General features: G+C 32.9%; 4 protein-coding genes across 7 annotated transcripts; 3 read left to right on the plus strand and 1 right to left on the minus strand.

The window, feature by feature from the left end:
- Window positions 1–1,418: 1,418 nt before the first annotated feature.
- Window positions 1,419–13,643, plus strand: LOC105832550 (laccase-1). 4 transcript variants are annotated; one of them, XM_028192778.2, is made up of 12 exons: window positions 1,419–4,224; window positions 5,447–6,313; window positions 8,171–8,238; window positions 8,557–8,846; window positions 9,645–9,855; window positions 10,051–10,328; window positions 10,626–10,749; window positions 10,847–11,067; window positions 11,196–11,382; window positions 11,628–11,834; window positions 11,922–12,140; window positions 12,237–13,643. In XM_028192778.2, the coding sequence occupies exons 2-12, from the start codon at window positions 6,309–6,311 to the stop codon at window positions 12,596–12,598; spliced, it is 2,172 nt and encodes a 723-aa protein (XP_028048579.1). In that variant the 5' UTR covers window positions 1,419–4,224; window positions 5,447–6,308; the 3' UTR covers window positions 12,599–13,643. The 4 variants fall into 4 exon arrangements, with proteins under 4 accessions (XP_028048579.1, XP_028048580.1, XP_012529095.1 ...); XM_028192779.2 differs by having other exon boundaries at window positions 5,537–6,313; XM_012673641.3 differs by having other exon boundaries at window positions 1,419–6,313.
- A 499-nt stretch (window positions 13,644–14,142) lies between these two features.
- Window positions 14,143–15,858, plus strand: LOC105838075 (zinc finger protein 266). Its single transcript, XM_036287160.1, has 3 exons — window positions 14,143–14,271; window positions 14,383–14,538; window positions 15,190–15,858. Exons 1-3 carry the CDS (start codon window positions 14,158–14,160, stop codon window positions 15,769–15,771), a joined length of 852 nt encoding a protein of 283 aa, XP_036143053.1. The 5' UTR covers window positions 14,143–14,157; the 3' UTR covers window positions 15,772–15,858.
- A 150-nt stretch (window positions 15,859–16,008) lies between these two features.
- LOC105838066 (BRISC and BRCA1-A complex member 1) lies at window positions 16,009–17,577 on the minus strand. The gene is made up of 2 exons (XM_036287158.1): window positions 17,433–17,577; window positions 16,009–17,360 (listed from the first exon to the last, which is right to left on the minus strand). The coding sequence occupies exons 1-2, from the start codon at window positions 17,482–17,484 to the stop codon at window positions 16,246–16,248; spliced, it is 1,167 nt and encodes a 388-aa protein (XP_036143051.1). The 5' UTR covers window positions 17,485–17,577; the 3' UTR covers window positions 16,009–16,245.
- Window positions 17,578–17,815: 238 nt separating this feature from the next.
- Window positions 17,816–21,087, plus strand: LOC105838118 (probable ATP-dependent RNA helicase pitchoune). Its single transcript, XM_012683424.3, has 10 exons — window positions 17,816–18,035; window positions 18,231–18,296; window positions 18,470–18,541; window positions 18,626–18,886; window positions 18,980–19,294; window positions 19,373–19,674; window positions 19,759–19,911; window positions 20,011–20,181; window positions 20,250–20,427; window positions 20,734–21,087. Exons 1-10 carry the CDS (start codon window positions 17,942–17,944, stop codon window positions 20,898–20,900), a joined length of 1,779 nt encoding a protein of 592 aa, XP_012538878.1. The 5' UTR covers window positions 17,816–17,941; the 3' UTR covers window positions 20,901–21,087.
- The last annotated feature ends 117 nt before the right edge of the window (window positions 21,088–21,204 follow it).

The following is a 21,204-nucleotide window of genomic DNA, read 5'->3' on the forward strand; positions in this document are numbered from 1 at the left end:
CTTAATTCTGTCTAAGTGCATTCCTAAAATACGTGGACGATGCTCACAATAGAACCGTGAAGAAACGAATTGTGTGATATTCTTCATGACAAACTGTCGAGAAAAACATTGTTAATTATAGCAAAACATTGTTAATTATAGCAAATTAGCAGATAAAATCTGATAATAATCGATCGAAAAATTTGTACAAATAAAGTCTGTACAGAAATTGCTCGTTCACATCATGAACCAATAATAGATGGATTACAACGGACAAACTAGGAAGTTTTTATACAACCTCAAACGTCATCAATTGACGCGAGCTGGCAACAGAACGGGGAATTCCCTTCGAAACCTGTTTTATGGGATTCTTGCCAAAGAAATGTAAGCCGATGTCCACGTACCGTTCAATTGCCTTATATTTATAAAAACCGTGCCAAATAAAAATATCATCTGACTCGTGATACGAAGTGTTCCTCTTTTTACTTCCGCCTCCATCAATCTTTGAAATGCTGGTGATGTAATTTTCGGTACCGAAATTTGCATATATTCGTATTTCAATATATAAAGCGACACATTTGTTGTAAATTTAAATATATAGAAATTTAATATATTATATTAAAAAGACCAAACGCAAATGAATGAAGATCCTGGGTAACGAGGCAACAGAATTCTGAAAGAAATTATAGGAAACAATCCAGAAAGCAACAATAAAGATAGGTGTACAGAAAGAAAAAGGAACAGATTACAAGGTCTGGTAAAATAGAGGTTGTACAAGAGAGAAGAGGAAAATATAAAGGATTTTAAAGAGGCGGAAGAAAGAATTACAAGAGGAACAATTAAAGAAGAAGAGTAAACTAAAGAGCTTTCTGGACCAGAAGCAAGAAAAGGAAGGAGGGAAATAGATTTTGAAATTTGAAAAGGCAATAGAATTGTGAAATACATAACTAGGAAAAAAGCAGGAAAAGAGCGAATAAGAAACAACACAGATAAGGAAGAAGGAAAATCTGCTTGGTGAAACTATCGAATGGAACAGAGTTGTAGGAGAGAGAAGAGACAAGAGGAAATATCAAGGTAAAGGAATAATGGTCATTATTTATTTTGATCCATACTGCGCAGAGAGGGAGAGAGAAGTAAAATGCACAGGATATGTTATATTATGATAGATATGCTAGGAAAAGAAGAGAAAAAGGGCAACTAAGGTACGGAATCTAGGACTAAGAATTTATGGAAATAATTTTTAGTAGAGGAAGGTGAAAGGAATGTTCAGGGAAAGAGTGGAGGAAGAAAAATAAAGAAAGGTTTTTATAGAAAGATTAGTAAATAAAGTAAGGGAAAATAGTTATAAGGATGTATAGTTATAGGTTGAAAAAAAGAAGACTAAGGGCCAGTTGTTCCAACTTCTTGGTAAACTTACCTACCAGGTAAGCATGTGTCTATCTTCATTTCTTTTCTTAAATAAATAAAGACAAACATATATTTATCTGATAGGTAAGTTTATCAAGACGTTGGAACAACCGGTCCTAAACAAAGTAATGATAGGAAGATAGTGCAAGAAAAATGTTTAGATAGGATTATATCGTATTTTATGTAGGATTCTCTTCTTGGCCATGAGATACTGAAGAGAATAAAATTTATTATTATACGTAGAATTCTTGCGATTAAAATAATGTAGGATTATAGCGGAGCAATAAGATTGGATATGTTATATGATATATTATATGATATAAAGCCATGCAACGTATCAGTTAAGATAGATATAGATAATTAAATGGATGGATGGAGGTATGTGTTGTGATAGAAAAATTGTAAACCAAGTCCCCTTCTTGGCATTGTAATGCTGAAATAAATAAAGAATTATTATTATTATTATTAAAAAGGCCAATACAATCAGTGAAAATGTTCAGCGGAACTTTTGTTTCGAAAACATCTCTAAGACTGCGTTCGGAAACATCACCCTCGTGCTCTTGGGTATCATTCTATCCTTTTCTCACATTCAACGAACAACAATGATAGAATGATACCCGAGAGTACTCAGGTGATGTTTCCAAATGCAGCCTTAATCGTATCTTATCTCAAGAAAATGACGCATATAAATGTATATCAGTATTTATCAGTAGAATCTAGCGCTCTAGTGACGGAAGTGTTTCACAATTAAGATACGAATGTCTATTATGCTGTCTCATCTCAGGAAGTTATAATATCGTTTCACGTATAAAATGACAATCAAATTAAGTAGCTAGAATTCGCCATACAGAAATTAAATATATCGAATTTGCTAAACAGACGTGCATAACTATTCATATTAGGTAAACAATAGAGAAATTAAAAGCAAATCCCATTTTCGTAAAACTGAATTTTTAATGTTTTAAATAAAATATTTAATAATACTTTGAGATATCTTCTGGTTTTTACTTTTTTCAAGATATCAATGTCGATATTTACGGTAAATATATATATCATAAATTATCTTCAATCTTTGATGAAAGATTAGCACAATTAATTACAGTTTCGTGTACACAAATCATTATTTGGTTATTTATATCTCACGAATCTCTTTTTTATAAGAGTGACAATTTTTCAAATGATTAAAAAAAACTCAGAGTGTATTACGAAGTAGATTACAAAGTAGATTCTTTTTTTTTGTTCATTCACTTTGTAGAAGTTTTGATCCAATTTAACAAGTTACTTTAAGTAAAAAGAGTCCCTTAGTGTAATCATACGAACATGTGCTTAAAAAATATTTGTATTTCACTTCATATTACGTAAACTTCTTAGTTCGCATCATAAATACCACTATGGTGTAATGTTACGTAATTGCCTCATTAATTAAAACATATGTTTGCATATATATCGGAGCAAACACGCATACGTTTATTTTCGATTCCGAATACGCGCTTCGTTCTTGCGATTTGCGGAAACAATGAGTGGTACTATATATGTGTAATTGATAATTCATTTTGTTTCAAAATTTATTTTATACGTGATCTTAATATATGTACACATGTGCGCTTGTGCGGTGATGTGCATATGTCAATCCTAGGAACTCATTCTTGGTTAATTAATTGCATTGACAAGAATGGAAGGCATTATAGATAATATCGATAAAACACGTCATTTCGACGTGCGCAATAAGACGCGTGAATATATCTGATACGCTTTACGTGTCCAGAAAAGATACATAAAAGATACATAATTTATATGCACCTTGAAAAAAAGATAACAATCCGTACATTGATAAACTACAGAACTAACAGAATTGGACATATCCGTAATAAATTTTGTTAACTGTTACAAGAACCTGTTAAGAAAATATCAATTTTTGTTGCAGTTAATCTCGAATCTGTAAATTGTTTCATTATAATAATAATAATCTTGAATCTGTAAATTGTTTCGTTATAAAATAATTAATTAATTTTGCGAAAATTTTTGTTCTTGTTTATACACTATGGCTGTGTTCCGATATATACTGCCAATAACTGAAAATCTATACGTGAACTATAGATTGCCAGTGCCGGCAGTAAATTTTGAAATACAGCTATCTTTCTCCGAATTACTCAAGAAATCTCCGCATTACATACATAATATTGAATATACATTTGAAGTACATGCATAATACATTCTATTGAAAAAAGTATACGTCAAGGTATATTTTATAATATCTTTAAAAATAAAAATAAGAGGATTGAAATAACGAAAATCATACCAATACTACACGAGTGTGAATTTAGACCGAAAGATGACGCGACACATCTAAATCCTTCTGGAATTTGCGAAACCGGCAACTTACTTATCGCATTTGACGGGATTTGGGTATTAAGTCCGATTTCGTCAAAGATAACGGTGATTTTTCATCAAATTGAAAATGTAGCGTATCACACGTTTTGTATTCACAAGTGAGTGTTATCAAGTTTTCAAGACGCGTAACGCTTAAGACATTCTCTTTTTCTCCTTTCTTCTTTTCTTTTTTTCTCTTCTTCTTCCTCTTCCTCTTTCTTTTCTTCTCCTTCTTTTCCATTTTTTATCATCACAATGCCACGTTCTTATATATTTGCATTAAGATGTCAGCGATAGACGAACCGTGAATAGTGTCACGTCAATCACGACAAGATAAGTCGACCAACACAAACATTGGCTAATATATTTACGAAATAGAATTACCAAACCGAAAGTGGGAGCTGTAATGTGTATCACGTATCTGATGATCTTTTTTCGAGTGTGAGAGAAATTTGACCTATGCGGAAAGTAAGAACGACTAGTTATAAACATCATAAATTGTATCTATATGGAAAACTCTGGATTCAATTAAATTTTGTAAATATGTTCGATTTAAAGTATTCCTGCAAAAGTTTATTCGTTATCGTTGAAAGATTTTAAAACAAATTGCAAATTAAGCCGACGATATCGCAAAAGTAATATACATATGGATGATAACATTGTGCCATTTCTTTTGTATTTACGTAAAGCGATGTCTTAAATACAATAAGATTTTAAGCCGTAAGATTTTAAGTTATAAACGCACTGAGCTCATCTGTATTTTCTTGTAATTTTTTTGTGAATGTACAAAGGAAAATCCAGCGTTCTTCTGCTTGTTCACTTAATGTTAATAACATATATTTTAGCTTCAACTATTAATTTACTCTGTCAAATTAAAAAAGTCAAATTAAAAAAGTAAATAATTAACCTGTATAGCTAAGCGTTTCTCTAATACTTTTCCATAATTCTACTTTTATCTTTATATTTTTTAAATGTTTTATTATTTGAGATCTCTGATTTTCTCTCATACTAGAGAGAGACAGTTTTATCATTAATATTTTTGAAATATATTACTGAAATCCATATTTGGATCCATCGTTATGTCTATCACATCTACGGATTCAACCCAATATAACATTGTATCTGTATTTACTCTCGCTTTTGATTGATTATCGCGCTCGATCGTAAGCCATAAGATTTTAGCTATAAGAAGTGACATTTCGCCAAATTGCTTAAGAATTAAGATTACGGCTAAATTAGGAGCGGGAAAGTCATATGGACGCAAATAATTTCACAAACTTAACACATTAAGTCTTAAGGCTTAAAATTTCATTGTAGACATCGCTTAAATTGCTTCATATTTGTGTAATAATTCAACTATGTGTGTGCGTGTCCCCAAGACAATTAAAATGTGTCTTCGTATTTTATTAATCAACAAATTTCTTATGTCATTTAATTGATAAATTATCTCTACCTTTCTTCTTGCTTTTAATTTAATGGACTTATAAGTTGTTGATAAAAAAATGATTCACATCTTGATTCAAATTTCAGATTATGTTTATTGCGATATTTTCATACGATTATAATTCTCTCAAGTACATTTTTTAAACAAAACAGCTTTATATTAATATAAATTGTAATTTGTTAATAACATTGACTAGACGGTAAGTTATATACTATAAAAATGACACATTTTATCAACTCTGTTTAGTTCGCCAAAAGCTTTCATATTTCCCATTAAGGAAGTATATTATATATAACGGAGTGTACTCGTTGTAAAAACATATTATGTTTCTGTAAGGAGGTAGACATCGAGGATATTCTGATATTCATTTCACACATGCTTCGCATGTATCTATTCATGATGTACACGTGCACGCTGACTAACGAGCCTCGAATAACGAATGGATAATATAATTATCGAAAAACGAAGAAAGAAAAAAAAACGGATCTTATTTCTTTTTCGACCTTTGGGTTTTCGAAGTGGAAAGTCCATTGACGAATTTATGTTCGGGAAAAACTGCGGTGCACACGCATCAGCGTTGGACGTAAACTTAAGACAACGAGCTCAAGTGGGGAGCTTAAGAATTACAAAAGAGAAAAAACCGGCGAATACTCTATATCTTGTGTCATCATCGAGAGTTTATACCTGGTGTATACCTGACTATAGGTAAGGCAGACCCCTCTCATTGTTAGATAGCTCTCGTGGGGTATGCATGACGTGGGGAACGACCTCAACGGGAGAGGAGAGGACCTCCTGCTGTCGTATAGAGAAGCGAATGGTCGTGACGCCGGTCCAGTCTTCAGTAAAGCGTTCACGTAAAACATTCCGGATCGTGAAAAGCATTGTACTTTTTTTTTATCACGAATAGACGGGAAGAGACGCGGCTTCCCAATGTTCAATGTAACGCGCGCGTAACATAGTGCGAATCTCGGTCGTGACCAGGAGAGTTGAATGCCCGGAGACGCGTTTCCCGCACCGGTTGCAATAGTGTGGATTATTTATAGCGTGTATAGTGCCATCATCCCCCATAAGTCTCAACGTAATCATCAATCGTGATTAAAGGTATAATATGCGGTAAGTCGTGTTAATTGATTTGCTTTCATTTTTTTTTCTCCCGAAAAGAATTAATTGGAAGCACAGTATCGTCAAAAACCGCTTGTCGGGAACACCCCATTGATTTAAAAAGTACAATTTGAAAAATATTGGAGCATGTGCACACACACACACACACACACACACACAGCTAAATGTTTCCTATATATATTATTTATATTCTTCTTTCCTATCTAGGACTATGAATTATCTACATCCGTTTTTTTATTAAATCTTCTCGGTACTTTATTGATAATGATATCTTAAGTGATATCTCTTTTTCTTTTATATACTGCCTAATTAATGCTGTTATTATTTTAAGAATAATGTAGGATTCCGCTTACTTAAGTATCCTTGAAATTCCTAAAAAATTTTACGATTTCCACTGAGGAAATTTGAAGAACACTTTGAGGTAATATCGTGAATGGAAAAATTGAATATAATTATTAATAATTAACAAAATATTAATGATAAGATATAAATTTATATTTTTGATATTTAAAATTGCTCCATTATTAAAGACATGACAAATTGGCTCGGAATAATAAAATTAATAGTTTTTGTCATACAAAATAATTATTAACAATAATTATTTATGCTACAATAATTATATTAATAACTGTACCTTGTGCAGCTGCAACGATGCAGGCGCGTTGCGTTAAATTTGTAAAGTTATGATACGTATATGTTGTGCAAGATGCGTTAGAAGTTTCAACATTACCGATATCGACGATTTTCCATTTAAAACATTAAACGCGGTTTTATCGTATTCGTGACAATTAATAAACTATATCTCCAGCAATAAATAAATTTTCTATGAAAGCAATAACAATATGTACATTAAATTTTATATTAAAATGTGATTATTAAAAATAAAAAAGAAATGTTCTTTTGGATATTATAAATATTAAGTTCAATTTAGGATATTAAAGTAAAATTTTTTAATAATATCAAGAGTTGGAAACTGCGATAAATGATGATTTCTTGCCATTTTATATGAGAAAAATCTCGTAGACTAAGAGCCACTTGCACCAAACTCTAATTAACTTAATCGTTGATTAGTCCATTCGAATTGACCAATCGCATTTGTTAATTTTCCTCAACGACAAATTTATTCCTCAAGACGATTTATCGTTACTTTGGTGTAAGAAAACGTGAAGCCTAAGTAAAAAATAACTCTTAATCTTCAGTAATTTCTCACTGAAAATTATTTCTACGAGAAATCTACGATTATATTTCTATACAGAGATACAAAATAAAACGGAAGAGCAACATAGATAAGATATTTTAATAATTTAATTTGTCAAACCAAGCAATAAATAACTCCTGCTTGCTTAATATAAATAAAGCATATCAATACAAACAAAAAAAAATATATATATTAAGAACACTATTTCTGTCACATAAGAGAAATTTAGAAAGCTAATTAATATCGCTTAATTGATTTGTGATATATATATAAAATAGTTCTACGGTGTACGGAAAAAATTAAATTTAAATATTACATTTTCCAATTAATTTTTATTTTTAAAGAATAGTTAATTAGAAGTTAATTATCTCTCAAGACTCGAATTGATTTACATATTTTTTGTAATAATTATACAATACCTTAGACAAATTTTAGACTAAACTGCTGAAACATTGAACACTTCACACTCATGTATTATGATACATAAGGCACAGACACACAGTATCTTTTAAAATTCGTTCGATTATCTTCTTCTGAGTTATCTCCGTAATTTAAAGAATTTTTCAAAATGTTATATGTAATTGAATTTAACACGTTATTCAACACGTATATGCTTGATGTATTTCTCAATTAGGCTACTCTTGTTGCAGATCAAGAATGATAATCTGGAACGTGCTGTTAGTCCTGCTTCAATTGTTCGTTTATAAAAGTCGAACGGGTGAGTGATGTTTTTCAAGATCAATATTAATTTTGCCTCAGCCTTCTAATATTGAATTGAAGTTTTTCTTTTACTTTTGACTCAGGTTTTCTATTGATTAGAGTTTTCACTTTTATTGTATTTCCATTCATTCCTAGTCGCATTGACGTTTTCTTTCTTTTTTTTACCTTTTTTACTTTTTTTACTTTTACGACATTTGAGTTTTTATCCTGTAATTGTACGAGGAATGTTCCGCATTTGTTTAGAAATTAAAATAAACAAAAATTTAGAGAAGAATCTTCTTTTTTTTAATCAGCATTTGTTGATCGGATTTTTTAGAAACGATAAGAATAGGGTACAATGATTTCGGTTTGGCGCCGATCGACCCGGAAATTGCCGACGTCGTCGACTGGAAGAGTCACGCGTGTCGACGAACATGTAAGGATGGTGCAAAGTCTCTGACCTGCTATTATACTTTCAAGCTGGAGTCTTATCACACGATGAGCAAGGCGTGTTACAATTGCCCCTTCAATATCACAGACTGCTTTCTACCTCATTGCGTCCCAGCAGATGGCATGAAACGATCTCTCATGGTTGTGAACCGACAAATGCCAGGCCCACCGATCGAGGTGAGTAATAATTGAAAAACAAATATCGTGGCTGTTAAATTTTTCCTTGTGTTCCTGCCTCATTTTTTCTGATACTATTTTTATTCAGCAGGAAGTTTATGCGTCATCTTTTCTTTCATCTTCATAATTATTTCTCTGTTAATCCGCTTGCGCTTCTTAAATTAAACATTTTTTTTATGTAAACATAAAAAAATTATTTGGAAATAATCCATATAACTTTATCGCGAGACTTATTTAATTGTTAATTAATAAAATTTTCTTGGCTAGACTTTTTGATCAATAAAATAGAAAACTGATTCATCAATCGATCTACAATCTTTCGCAGAACCTAATTGCAGCTCGCCGATTCTTCCTCATTATAATTATTCAAAGATATCATCAGAGCAACACAGTGGGATTCACATTTAAAGAGCGTATTTTCCTTACAACTTTATATATATATTGAGATCTTGTGGTGACTGTTTAACCAGCGCTTCGCGGAAATATTCCACATAACGATAATTTTATTTGTCCTTACGGACATGCATTCATTCTTCGTTTCTTATCTCTAGATTTCGCTTACATCTCCATAGTAATTAGATACAAAAATAAAATTGTCTGCGACGTACGGGAATGTACCGTAATTTAAACACGCGAATCGTTTTATTTTAATTACGAGCTACAGACGATCGTCGACAATGATATCCGGCCTGCATCTTGTTTTAACGCGATTTGCGATCAATCGGCCGACCATCGCAAGCCAGACTGTAAATCAAGCTGCGATGATGAGAACAGTTTAAGAGAGAATTTTAATTACAGGTGTGTCAAGGCGACAGGATAATAGTCGACATGATCAACTTGTTGCACGCGGAGAGTACTACGATGCATTGGCATGGCCAGCATCATATCACCACACCGTACATGGACGGTGTACCTTACGTATCGCAATGCCCTATCCATCCTGGAGCGACCTTCCGATACAATTATATCGCCACTGAATCTGGCACGCACTTCTGGCACTCTCATACAGGTGCGCTTCTTCTAAAAAATTTCATTTTTAAATATTTGATATTTAACTACGAAAAAAATTGTTTGCATTAGCGAATCATTCCCGATAATTTACTGCCAGCGATTAATAAGTACAATGACGAATTTATTGATTTATTGACTTATTTCCAAGAATTTCTGTTATTTACCATGTTATATATTGCGTATCTGTCTGCAGGATTTCAAAGAGGTGATGGCGTATTCGGCCCGTTAATCGTTCGTGTACCTCCTAAAATAGATTGGCATGAGGATCTGTACGACTACGATGAATACACGATAATAGTCGCCGATTGGGTTCATGAACTGGGTCTCACCAAGTTCCTGGCGCATCATCATGCGGACGGTCATAACAAAGCGCCAAATCTGCTTGTAAACGGCCTCGGCCTTTTTTTCGCCATAAAAGATGAAAATGAGACGCTGGCCAATATGCCTATTACAACGTTCGTCGTAAAACCGGTAAACTTCAGTCACAAGAGAAAGTATATATAAAAGATTAACAGATGTCTGTAAGATATTTACTCTCGCTGTGCTATTCCGAATAAAAATCACATATAATTAATTAATATTTGAATGCGGTAACAACATTAAAAATTTGGGAAAAACTTGTAATTGATTAACTAATTATATGTAATTTTTTGCACTTTAATTACCGCGCTGACTCCAAATTGCCCGTTTTCATTGTTAATATTTGTCATAACACTCGAGTCCTAACGATTTTTTATATTTATCTTTTTAATCTTTATTTGCTTGCAGAATTTCCGATACAGATTCAGGCTTATTAATGCAGAGTTTCTGAATTGCCCTATAGAAGTTTCCGTCGATAATCATACTCTATACGTAGTCAGTTCAGACGGACGTGATATTGAACCGGTACAAGGTACGATCTCACTTTCACGTGTCACTATTTCTCCATAGAATCATTTATTAAAAGTGTCATTTTTTATATTTATATAAACATTATGTAACGATTGCAGCTGAATCTCTAGTAAGTTACGCCGGCGAGAGATTCGATTTTATAATCGAGATGAACCAACCGGTGGACAATTACTGGATGAGGTTTCGAGGATTAATGGATTGCGACGAGAGATTTTTGAGTGCCTATCAAGTTGCGATATTACGATACGACGGTGCGCCCGAGGAGGAACCGGCGACACAAGTTTCGTACGATCATATAAGAAATGATTCCTACGGATTAGTACGTATACGTATATTTTGTAATATCTCTACGATATCGTTCAAAATACAGCTTCTAAGATACTATTTCATCTTCATATCAGATTTCTTTAGAAGAAATTAAAACAAAAAACATTTCCGGTTCCCTAGCAAGTAAACGCTCTAAATGAAGGGACTGAATCGAATAATAGTATCAGTATGCCGTTGTTGAACGCGATGGACGACGATGATACTTCGAACACCAGAGAACCTGATTATCAATTTTATATATCGTATGATTTTTACGGGAAAGATAATCCGAATTTTCACCGCAAGAACTTGTATGGGTTTCATCAAGGTAAATTTATTCATATATTAAAAAAATTGTTACAAAAAAAATATATATATATATAAATTAATAAAATTGTAATTTCCGTTGTTTATTAAATTAATTTACATCTTTTAATAAGTTCAAAATTCACATTTAGTTATTGTGAAATATTTCACTTACTAAATGTTTCCAGTTATCCAATTTAATTATACAATATACACATCGTTTCATAAATTATTGTTTCATAAAATATTTTGATCGTGAATTTTTAGTGAAACAACAAGTATTCACACCGCAATTAAATCACATATCAATGAAGCTACCATCGTTTCCACTTCTGTCCGAAAGACACCTTATTAAACCGAATCAGTTTTGCAACTCCAGTACAGTTGAGGGATGCGAGAAAGATTATTGCGCTTGCACTCATGTGCTTCAAGTAAAGCTTAATAGCGTAGTAGAACTGGTTCTGATCGATGAAGGTACGCGATAAATACTTTTTTTCCTATTCTAATTTCTAATTGTTTAAATTCCGTCTGAATTTCATGGTAAATAATGATCCTTAACAGGTGTCCCGTACGATGCAAATCATCCGTTTCACCTTCACGGCTATCAGTTCCGCGTAGTGGCTATGGAGAGGATAGGAGCTAACACTACCGCCGCTGAAGTAAGAAAATTAGATAGGCTAGGTTTAATACGCAGAAAACTGAAACGTGCACCTCTGAAGGACACGGTGACTGTGCCCGACGGTGGTTATACCGTTTTGCGATTTTACGCCAATAATCCAGGTAAGATTTTATAATAGCATTCATATAAATAGCAAAAAAAAAAACACTAAATGTGTATTATAATTGAGCTGATCAATAGTTTTCAATATTCTTCAGGATTTTGGCTGTTCCATTGCCATATCGAGTTTCACGCGGAGATAGGAATGTCGTTGATCTTCAAGGTAGGCGAAGACAAGGACATGCCACCTGTGCCCAATGAGTTTCCTAAATGCGGTGACTGGAAACCGACGAGCGATGAGAATAAGGGAAAGTTGGAGACCAGTACAACGGTACCTGAAGAGAAGCCATCAAAGAACAAGTTTCTCACAGATATGATAAAGAACTTTTCGTTATATATGGCGTATTTCGAGCAGCTTTTGAAATCCTTCCAGACATCCGCGGCATCTAGTTCGAGTGTAACACTGCTGCTTTTTAATGGTTGTCTTTTAATCTCTGTGATTCGCATGCAAATATTTTAAACTTCTATGTAACTAGCCTTAAAGTGCTGAAGTCACGTTGTAGAAGAACTTTGCAGCAAATTTATTTCGATATAGATCACGAAATTGCTGGCATTTTCTTCTTTTTCGTTTTTTTTCCGAATAAATATGTGACAATCATTGTACGATATATATATAAAAACGTGATCATAAACAAATTAAAATATGTGCCAGTAAATAATAGACGTTTAGTCATAACTAAATATTACAAAATATTAATATTTATAAGAAACATTCGTCCGTGTTTTTATTTTATCATTGGCGGATAGATAAGCACAATCACGCAAAATCGCGAACTTTAGACTAGAATTTATCATATAAATTTTTTAAGTGTGCTTTGCGTGATCATATTGTGTATTTATCTCCGACGAGCAAGCGGGCGTTATGTTAACAAATGACTTACATTACTGTGATACAAATAAATTGCAATTATTCTATAATTGCCAGATTGCTAACTATGCTATCCAATACAGTGTTCTAGTTAAATTCTAAGTTAAATCTTTTTAATTTCAATGACGAATCGATTTACTATCGCGTAACAGAATTGATATATCCTCGGCGAAAATGTCAGATGAGATAATAATAATAACATAATATATTCGTAACTCAGAAAAGAATTTGCGAATTGAATTTCAGAGGAAAGAAATAAATAATAAAATTATAAATTTTAAATAGATTTTTCTTAAATAAAAATGGAAACTCTATTTACTAAAATATCAAATATTAAGATATCGCTGGACATTTTCTTTGAGGAAAACTTGACCAAATTTCTAATAGACCAAAGAATATCTGTTATTGAAATATGTAATCATGGCGACTATCTCGATACATTATAATATGATTATTGTAACACGACATTCGACCACATATTGTACATAGCGTTTAATCTAACATAAGATAACATAAGTAATTCGTAAGCGATTATCAATTGTATAATTGTGTTTCTTTACTTTGGTTATGTGTGTGTGTGTATTTCCAAGGAAAACGTGTATTATTATTTTTGAATACAGGATATCTTTAAAGCTAACTTTTGAAAAATCTTTTAATTGAAAAATTACTAATACTTCGATGACTATTACTTCGATTTTTTTGTTAAGAGAAGATCGACGCATCTCTTGTAATATTATAGAGATACTCGTGAAATATATTTACAGTCATACTTATAACAAATATATACATAAATTCATATCCGAATTTGAGAAATTAAAAATTCATTATCCAAATTTGCGAACTGATCGTAACTGACGTACGATCAAATATATCGTACGACATCTATAAATAATTCAAACAATGTTTCTATGTAAATCTCTACGCGAGGTTTATTAATGATATTTATAATGATTGTTTCTTATATTGTACGTGTTTTATCTCTTTTATAAAAATGTTTCGCCGTATATATATATATATATATATATATATATATATATATATACATACGGTGAAACATTTTTATAAAAGAGATATATACATATATATCTCTTTTAGCATACGTAATATATATATATGCAGGCAAAATATATCTGTATACTGTATAACCGCTTATGCTTGCATTACCGGACACACCAGTCGGGTATTCCCCAGTTTGCACTTCCACTACGCCACAATCATACAGTATCATCATCTATTTGACCGCGGAAATCTATGTCATTATCCAAGTATACTGACGACAGTCAATCCGTTTAGTTTAGTCATATTTCTGTTTAGTCCAATTTTTAATTAGTTCAATTTTTGTTTAATCATATTTCTACTTTCATTTTTTTTTTAAGGACGCGTACTTTAATAATAGTAATAATATTCGGGAGATTATGTCATGCAATGCTCGAGGACGCTGTCATTTCTGCTACAAAAAACATACCATATCCGTATTTGGAAGCGACGAGATGACTCATAAATTTCTACAAAAAATGAATTTGAAACTTGGGGTAAGCACATATAACACTATACGATAAACTGTAAGCAAGTGTCAATTTGATTAATCCACAAGATATAATATATCGATTTGTATCTTTTAGAGTTTGAAATGTTTTTTTCACATCTAAATAAACAATAATTCAAAAATATGCCTACTAAATAACTAATGTTATTTGTAATGAGATTTACCTGTAAGATGAAATTCTATTACTTGAGAATTTAAATGTCGCCAAATAAAGTAATAAATATAAAAAGAGTTATAAGAATTATAGTCTAACAATTATAGTATAAGAGTACTGAAAGAATTTTCAACAAGTTATTATCCATTTACTTTCTTTTAGGATATAAATAAATGTTATATAGATCAAATTGTGTAATAGAGTAATTTATTGAACTCTATTATAATTTTTGTAACATTTATTGTATTTATATATATTTATTATTGTAATAGATTTTAAAAATAATTTGTAAATTATATCACATTGTAATATTATGTCTAGAAAACATAAAAAATATCTTATGCTAAAGGAAAAGATATTTTTCAACTTTAAAATACATTTAGAAAAATCGGTGAACATGCGAATTTATCTTATTTCATTAAATCTTATATATAAGAGAGAGAGTATGTATAGATTTTTAATATTCTCTATTTGTATATTTAGGTTTTGAACACAGTTTGTTCTCCTTGTATAACTGAACTCGAAGATTTTCTCAAAAGGAATTTTCCCGATATACATTCACCTTTCGAGAAAACAATCATCAAGAAAAATCACATCGGGACTTTAACGGGCTTTCAGAATACGAACAATTTGGAGATAAATACGGAAAAGTCACAAGTCGACAATAATATTAAAACAGAGAAAATTACGGAAACTGATATTAAAATTGAAGAAAAAGTTAATTCTATTGATATAGAAAATAAAGCTAGTACTCACAGTTCACAAGTCCGCGAAGATACTAGAAATATACGGAAGAAACAGTTAATATGCGAGTTCTGTCAAAAGGAGTTCAATCACACGGGGGATTTCAACAAGCACAGAAGGAAGCACACAGGCGAGCAACCTTATACGTGTAATACGTGTGGACGAAAGTTTAAGACGTCGTCCAATCTTGGCAGGCATCAACAAGTACATCTTGGGATAAAACCGTTCTGCTGTAAGATTTGCGGACGCTCTTACACGCGACAAATCAAACTTTCTGCCCATTTAATAACAAAGCATTACGAAGCTTTGAAATCTGATTAATCAATGATATAATATAATGTAATGTATATTATGAAACAGTGAAATGTATTTAAAAAATGTGATGAGTGTAAAAAATGTAAGAGTTTATGGAAATAACATTATTATAAAAGAGAGAAAAGTTGGATAGCTTTAAAAGTATCGAATTTCATGTATCAATTTCTTAACCATTATAAAATGATTTCTAGAGCAGATTTGTTAATGTTTGATTTGCTTACGCAAAACAGATCATTTTATAAATCTATATAGAAATGTTTTATTTGATGACAGACAACGATAATGTATAATATACAACTGTCTTTCTTGTTATATTTTCTCTAATAAACACAAATAAAATCGTTTCAAAGATGTTACTGGTTCGAGTAAATACGACACTGCCTTCGAATTGTATCGCATTGATAAAGTAGATCTAATTCGACGGAAAATGCGTGAACTTTTCCATGAAAATAAGTTACCTACTAGTAAATTTACACGGTACTATACATTGGTATGTACTTCCTGATTGGCTGTCATCGAGTAAAGAGTGTATGAAGTGTCCTTCTGTGGCGGGCGCTGTAGCGGATGCGCCAGGAGTTTCGCCATATTGTCATGTATCTTAGCGGCGTTCCTGCCTACCTCGAAGATATAAGAGAAACTTGTGGTGTCCAGAGCCGCGATTTCGGCGTACACCGCCTCGCACATGTTATCGTCGCTGGGCGGCTCGTGGGCGAACAACACGTCCAGGAAGAAGTACGGATTCTCTGTCAGATTCGTTAGGTATTTCTTCCCGGTGTGAAACTTCGGAATGGAGTTGGACCGTCCATATATCAGAATTACGCGCGAAGTGAACGTCGGTTGGGTCCTCGCCGGCGTCGCTATCCGCGCGTGTATCGTTTCGAACAGCGACCCTAAGTCGTAGGTCCTTTGCTCCTCGTCCGATACGTCTTCCGTGATACCCTCCAGATGATTGAGAATGGTCTTTGTGTTGCTGGTGTAGTCGCAGAGCCAGGAGGCACCGCGCGAGTCCAGGGTCATCAGCGCGTACTCGTGCACCCCGGGCTGTATGCTGGACTTGGCGCCGACAAAGTTCTCCACCACGCGTTTTATCATGAACAGTGGCAAGTATGTCGCGCCCGTACCTAGTTTGAACGGCGTGCATTGCTGCTCTCTCACTGTGTCGATAACGAGTAGAATCTTCTCGGGTAGATTCAATTCCGGCACGTTCCTCACGAAGACGTAATCATCCGCGGCAGTCGTGGTGATGCTGCTACTGCTGCTTGTGGTGGAGGTGGCACCTGCCTTTTTACTGTCTGCAGGTTGACGCACGGTACCGTTCTTCCGCGGACTCTTTCCCTGTTGCTGTGGTTGTTGCTGCTGCTGCTGCTGCTGCTGCTGCTGCTGCTGCTGCAGTTGCGCATTGTTATACGTCGGCTCGATGGACGCGACACTCTGAAGTCTCTCGGAGATTATCTGGATATCGTCGTTCGTTTCTTTGTCCGACATGTTTACACTGTGCGTACCGCGGATAGATCTAACCTCTTTTCGCGCCGCTTCAGATGACGATGCAGCCTCCTTGCCTTGAGCAATGGATGTTTCGGGATGCCTCGAAACAACTTGGAAATTTTACATAGCGCGCGTAGATTTTATGCAATGCTTTGCGGATAATTTAAAATTGAAATTTGTACCTGATGACCTTACGTCAGATTTAACCTTAACGGAGTTCAACGTGAAATGCATGCGCCATCCTTTTTGACATATGGTCTGTTCTTTCTAGTTGCACTGTTGCACCGGTGCAATAAGTTAAAGTAAGACAAGTATATTTTTTCTCATTCTAACTTATTCTAACTTATTGCACCAGTGCAACAGTGCAGATAGAAAGAACAGACCAATAGTGAAAAGCGCCATCCAGCGACTGCAATTTGGAGATTTGGACTTGTTTTTAACTTTGAAGTTGCCGCGATTGTATTGAATTGCGCATGCGTATTGTGTAACTAATTTCAACTGACTTCAAGTCATTCAAGCCACAAACTGTACCTTATTCCACGCTTACTCCATGTATTATAGGTCATTGTAGGTACCAATCTCACCATTGTAGACTACGCCAGACTACGCTCTACTTGTGCATTTACCACGAGGATATTAACCTTTTCGCAATTTTTAATATAGCTGCGACATCGCTCCATAATTCGAGAATATGTCCGTGCCTGAGAAAGTGTTGATGCGAAAAATTAAAAAACGGGAAAAAACGAAATTAACTGTATTAAAACGTCGAGAAGAGCAGCAGAAAGGTAAGAATATGCAAACTATGAGGTTAGGTCGTGAAAACATAAAAATGCGCTAATAATTATGTTTAAAATTTATGCCATTTTGTTATAGGGATAATAGAAAAATTGTAAATTTTTCTATTATCAAAGCTAATAGTTTTTACTGTCTTATCTTTCTGTTATTTAATTTAAATAATGATATATATTTGTGTTATATAGATGCAGTTGACTTGAAGGAGACAACTGAAACAAGTCAGGAACATGCACAAGACATTCCTTTAAAAAGTAATAACTTATTTTAATCTATTTTTTAGCTTAGCTCTTTTTTATCATATAAAAGTTTGTTTTATAATTTTTGTATGATTCGTTTTACTATGACTTTAATGTTATTTATTATATTAATTATTGTCTTATTCTTATTTTATTATGTAATTCTTAATGGACAATATATCTTTCAGAAAAGAGAAAGTTAGCATCTGAAGAAAATGACAAGTTAGAGATAACAGAGATATCCTCGACTACTGAGAATTGTATGTATTTCTAATATAATTTTAATTATTCAATATTCATAAGCTAAGTTTATAATATTATATATTAATATATATTTTGTTTAGTACCAGGTACAGCTGTAGGTTTTGAAGTAACAAATGATACAGGCTTTTCAGTATTAAATGAGAAAGTATGTGAGAATACATTAAAGGCGATAAAGGATATGGGTTTTACAAATATGACAGAAATACAAGCAAAAGCTATTCCTCCTCTTTTGGAAGGGAGAGATTTGGTTGGCGCTGCCAAAACTGGATCTGGCAAGACATTGGCGTTTCTGATTCCTGCTATTGAATTGATTTACAAGTTGAAGTTTATGCCACGTAATGGTATGTAAATTCAATGGCTATATAATCAAGTAGTACTGAAAAATATTGATCTGATTAAAATTAATATAGATAAAATATAATAAACATTTGTAGGTACCGGATGTATTATTATGTCCCCTACAAGAGAATTAGCTATGCAAACTTTTGGAGTCTTGAAAGAATTGATGAAATATCATTATCATACGTATGGTCTGCTGATGGGTGGTGCCAGTAGGCAAATGGAAGCGCAAAAGCTTGGAAAGGGTATTAATATTATTGTGGCAACACCAGGACGATTATTAGATCATTTACAAAACACACCTGACTTCTTATACAAGAATCTGCAGTGTCTGATTATTGACGAAGCCGATCGTATTTTGGACATCGGTTATGAAGAAGAGTTGAAGCAAATTATCAACATTCTTCCTAGTTAGTAATATAGATTTTACCGTAATTATTGAAATCAAATTGCTTTTTCTCATTATTATGTAAATTATTATATTGTAGAACGGCGGCAGACCATGCTTTTCAGCGCGACACAGACACAGAAGGTAGCGACGATAACGACGTTAGCTTTAAAAAAAGAACCTATATACGTAGGGGTCGACGATGATAAGGAAATGGCAACTGTAGAAGGCTTGCAACAAGGCTATGTAACATGTCCAAGTGAGAAAAGATTTCTACTTCTGTTCACCTTCCTAAAGAAAAATAAGCAAAAGAAGATAATGGTTTTCTTCAGTTCCTGCATGTCTGTTAAATATCACCATGAACTCTTGAACTATATCGATTTACCAGTAATGAGTATTCATGTAAGTTATCAGAGATAACTCTTTTAATACTTTTATTTATTATAGTAAGTTTCTTCTGATTCTTCTGTGCACTTATATTAACAGGGTAAACAAAAGCAGACAAAAAGAACTACAACCTTTTATCAATTTTGCAACGCTTCCTCAGGAATTTTACTTTGTACCGACGTAGCCGCGAGAGGTTTAGATATACCAGATGTTGATTGGATCGTTCAGTTTGATCCACCGGACGATCCCAAGGTGAAAAAACTAGCGCATTATTTCGCCTTGCCGATTACTACTAAGATATTCTCAACAACTTTGATTAAAACGCGGATTTGTAATGTATTACTTTTTTAGGAATATATTCATCGCGTAGGCCGAACAGCTCGCGGTGAAGGCAGTAGTGGTCATGCTTTATTAATATTGCGACCAGAGGAACTTGGCTTTCTTCGTTATCTCAAGATAGCTCGTGTACCCGTGAACGAATATGAATTCTCTTGGAATAAAATCGCTGATATACAATTGCAGGTATATATATATTTTTTCTTCTTGCATATTTTAGAAATAATATAAGATATTATTACCTCTTCTTTTAGCTTGAGAAGTTGATTTCAAAAAATTACTTCTTACACCAATCGGCGAAAGAAGCGTTCAAGAATTATGTCAGAGCGTATGATTCTCATCACTTGAAACAAGTTTTTGATATAGAAACTTTAGATTTAGCGAAAGTTGCTAAATCCTTTGGATTTGTTGTACCGCCAGCGGTAGATTTGAGTAAGTTTTTTTAAATACATTTTTTTAATAAATTTATCGACTTCTTACTTACTCATTAGAAACTGTTAAGAACTTATTGATACAAAATTAATATTTATAGTTTTTTTATATTTATTATTTTATTTTGTATTTATATTAAAAAACCGATTTGGTGTTTGTTTTCTATTTTGATTATTTTTAAAAATGGTATTAATTTATTAAAACTTAAAATTTAAACTATACCTATATAGAATTTTGGAAACAACACCAATACAGATCGAATAATCAAACATTACATTATTATTTAATTTTTATTGTACGTTACAGAAATAGGGATCAGCAAGGCTTCACGGCCACGAAAGAGACTCGGTGGAGGCGGTTATGGACACTTCAAGAACATAAACAATCCAAATCTTATAAAGCAAGTGAACCGTACCAAGACTTTTCGTCAAGTAGGCAAACGTAAGAATGATAATCGGCAATTTTGCAGATAATGGCTATCTGAGCACTTTTTACTTGTATGGATGACAAACAGCGATATTCCATGTAGTACATAGTAAAAGATCATTGTACCATTTATACTGGATCAAAAATATGTTTTTATATTAAGAAGCTATTGTTCTTAATATTTCGCTGTTATTTCTCCTTATTTTTAAGTCAAATAAAGAGTTTTAAATAAAAGTTTTCAAATGTTTGAAGTTTTGATTTGCATCATCTCTTATGTTGACCATAATTTGCTATTTTTGAGAACTAAAATTTTTTAATGATTTAAATTTGAAAAATAAATCTTGGTTAAAA

This window comes from Monomorium pharaonis, chromosome 5 (assembly GCF_013373865.1).
Source record: "Monomorium pharaonis isolate MP-MQ-018 chromosome 5, ASM1337386v2, whole genome shotgun sequence".
NCBI classification, from domain to species: domain Eukaryota; kingdom Metazoa; phylum Arthropoda; class Insecta; order Hymenoptera; family Formicidae; genus Monomorium; species Monomorium pharaonis.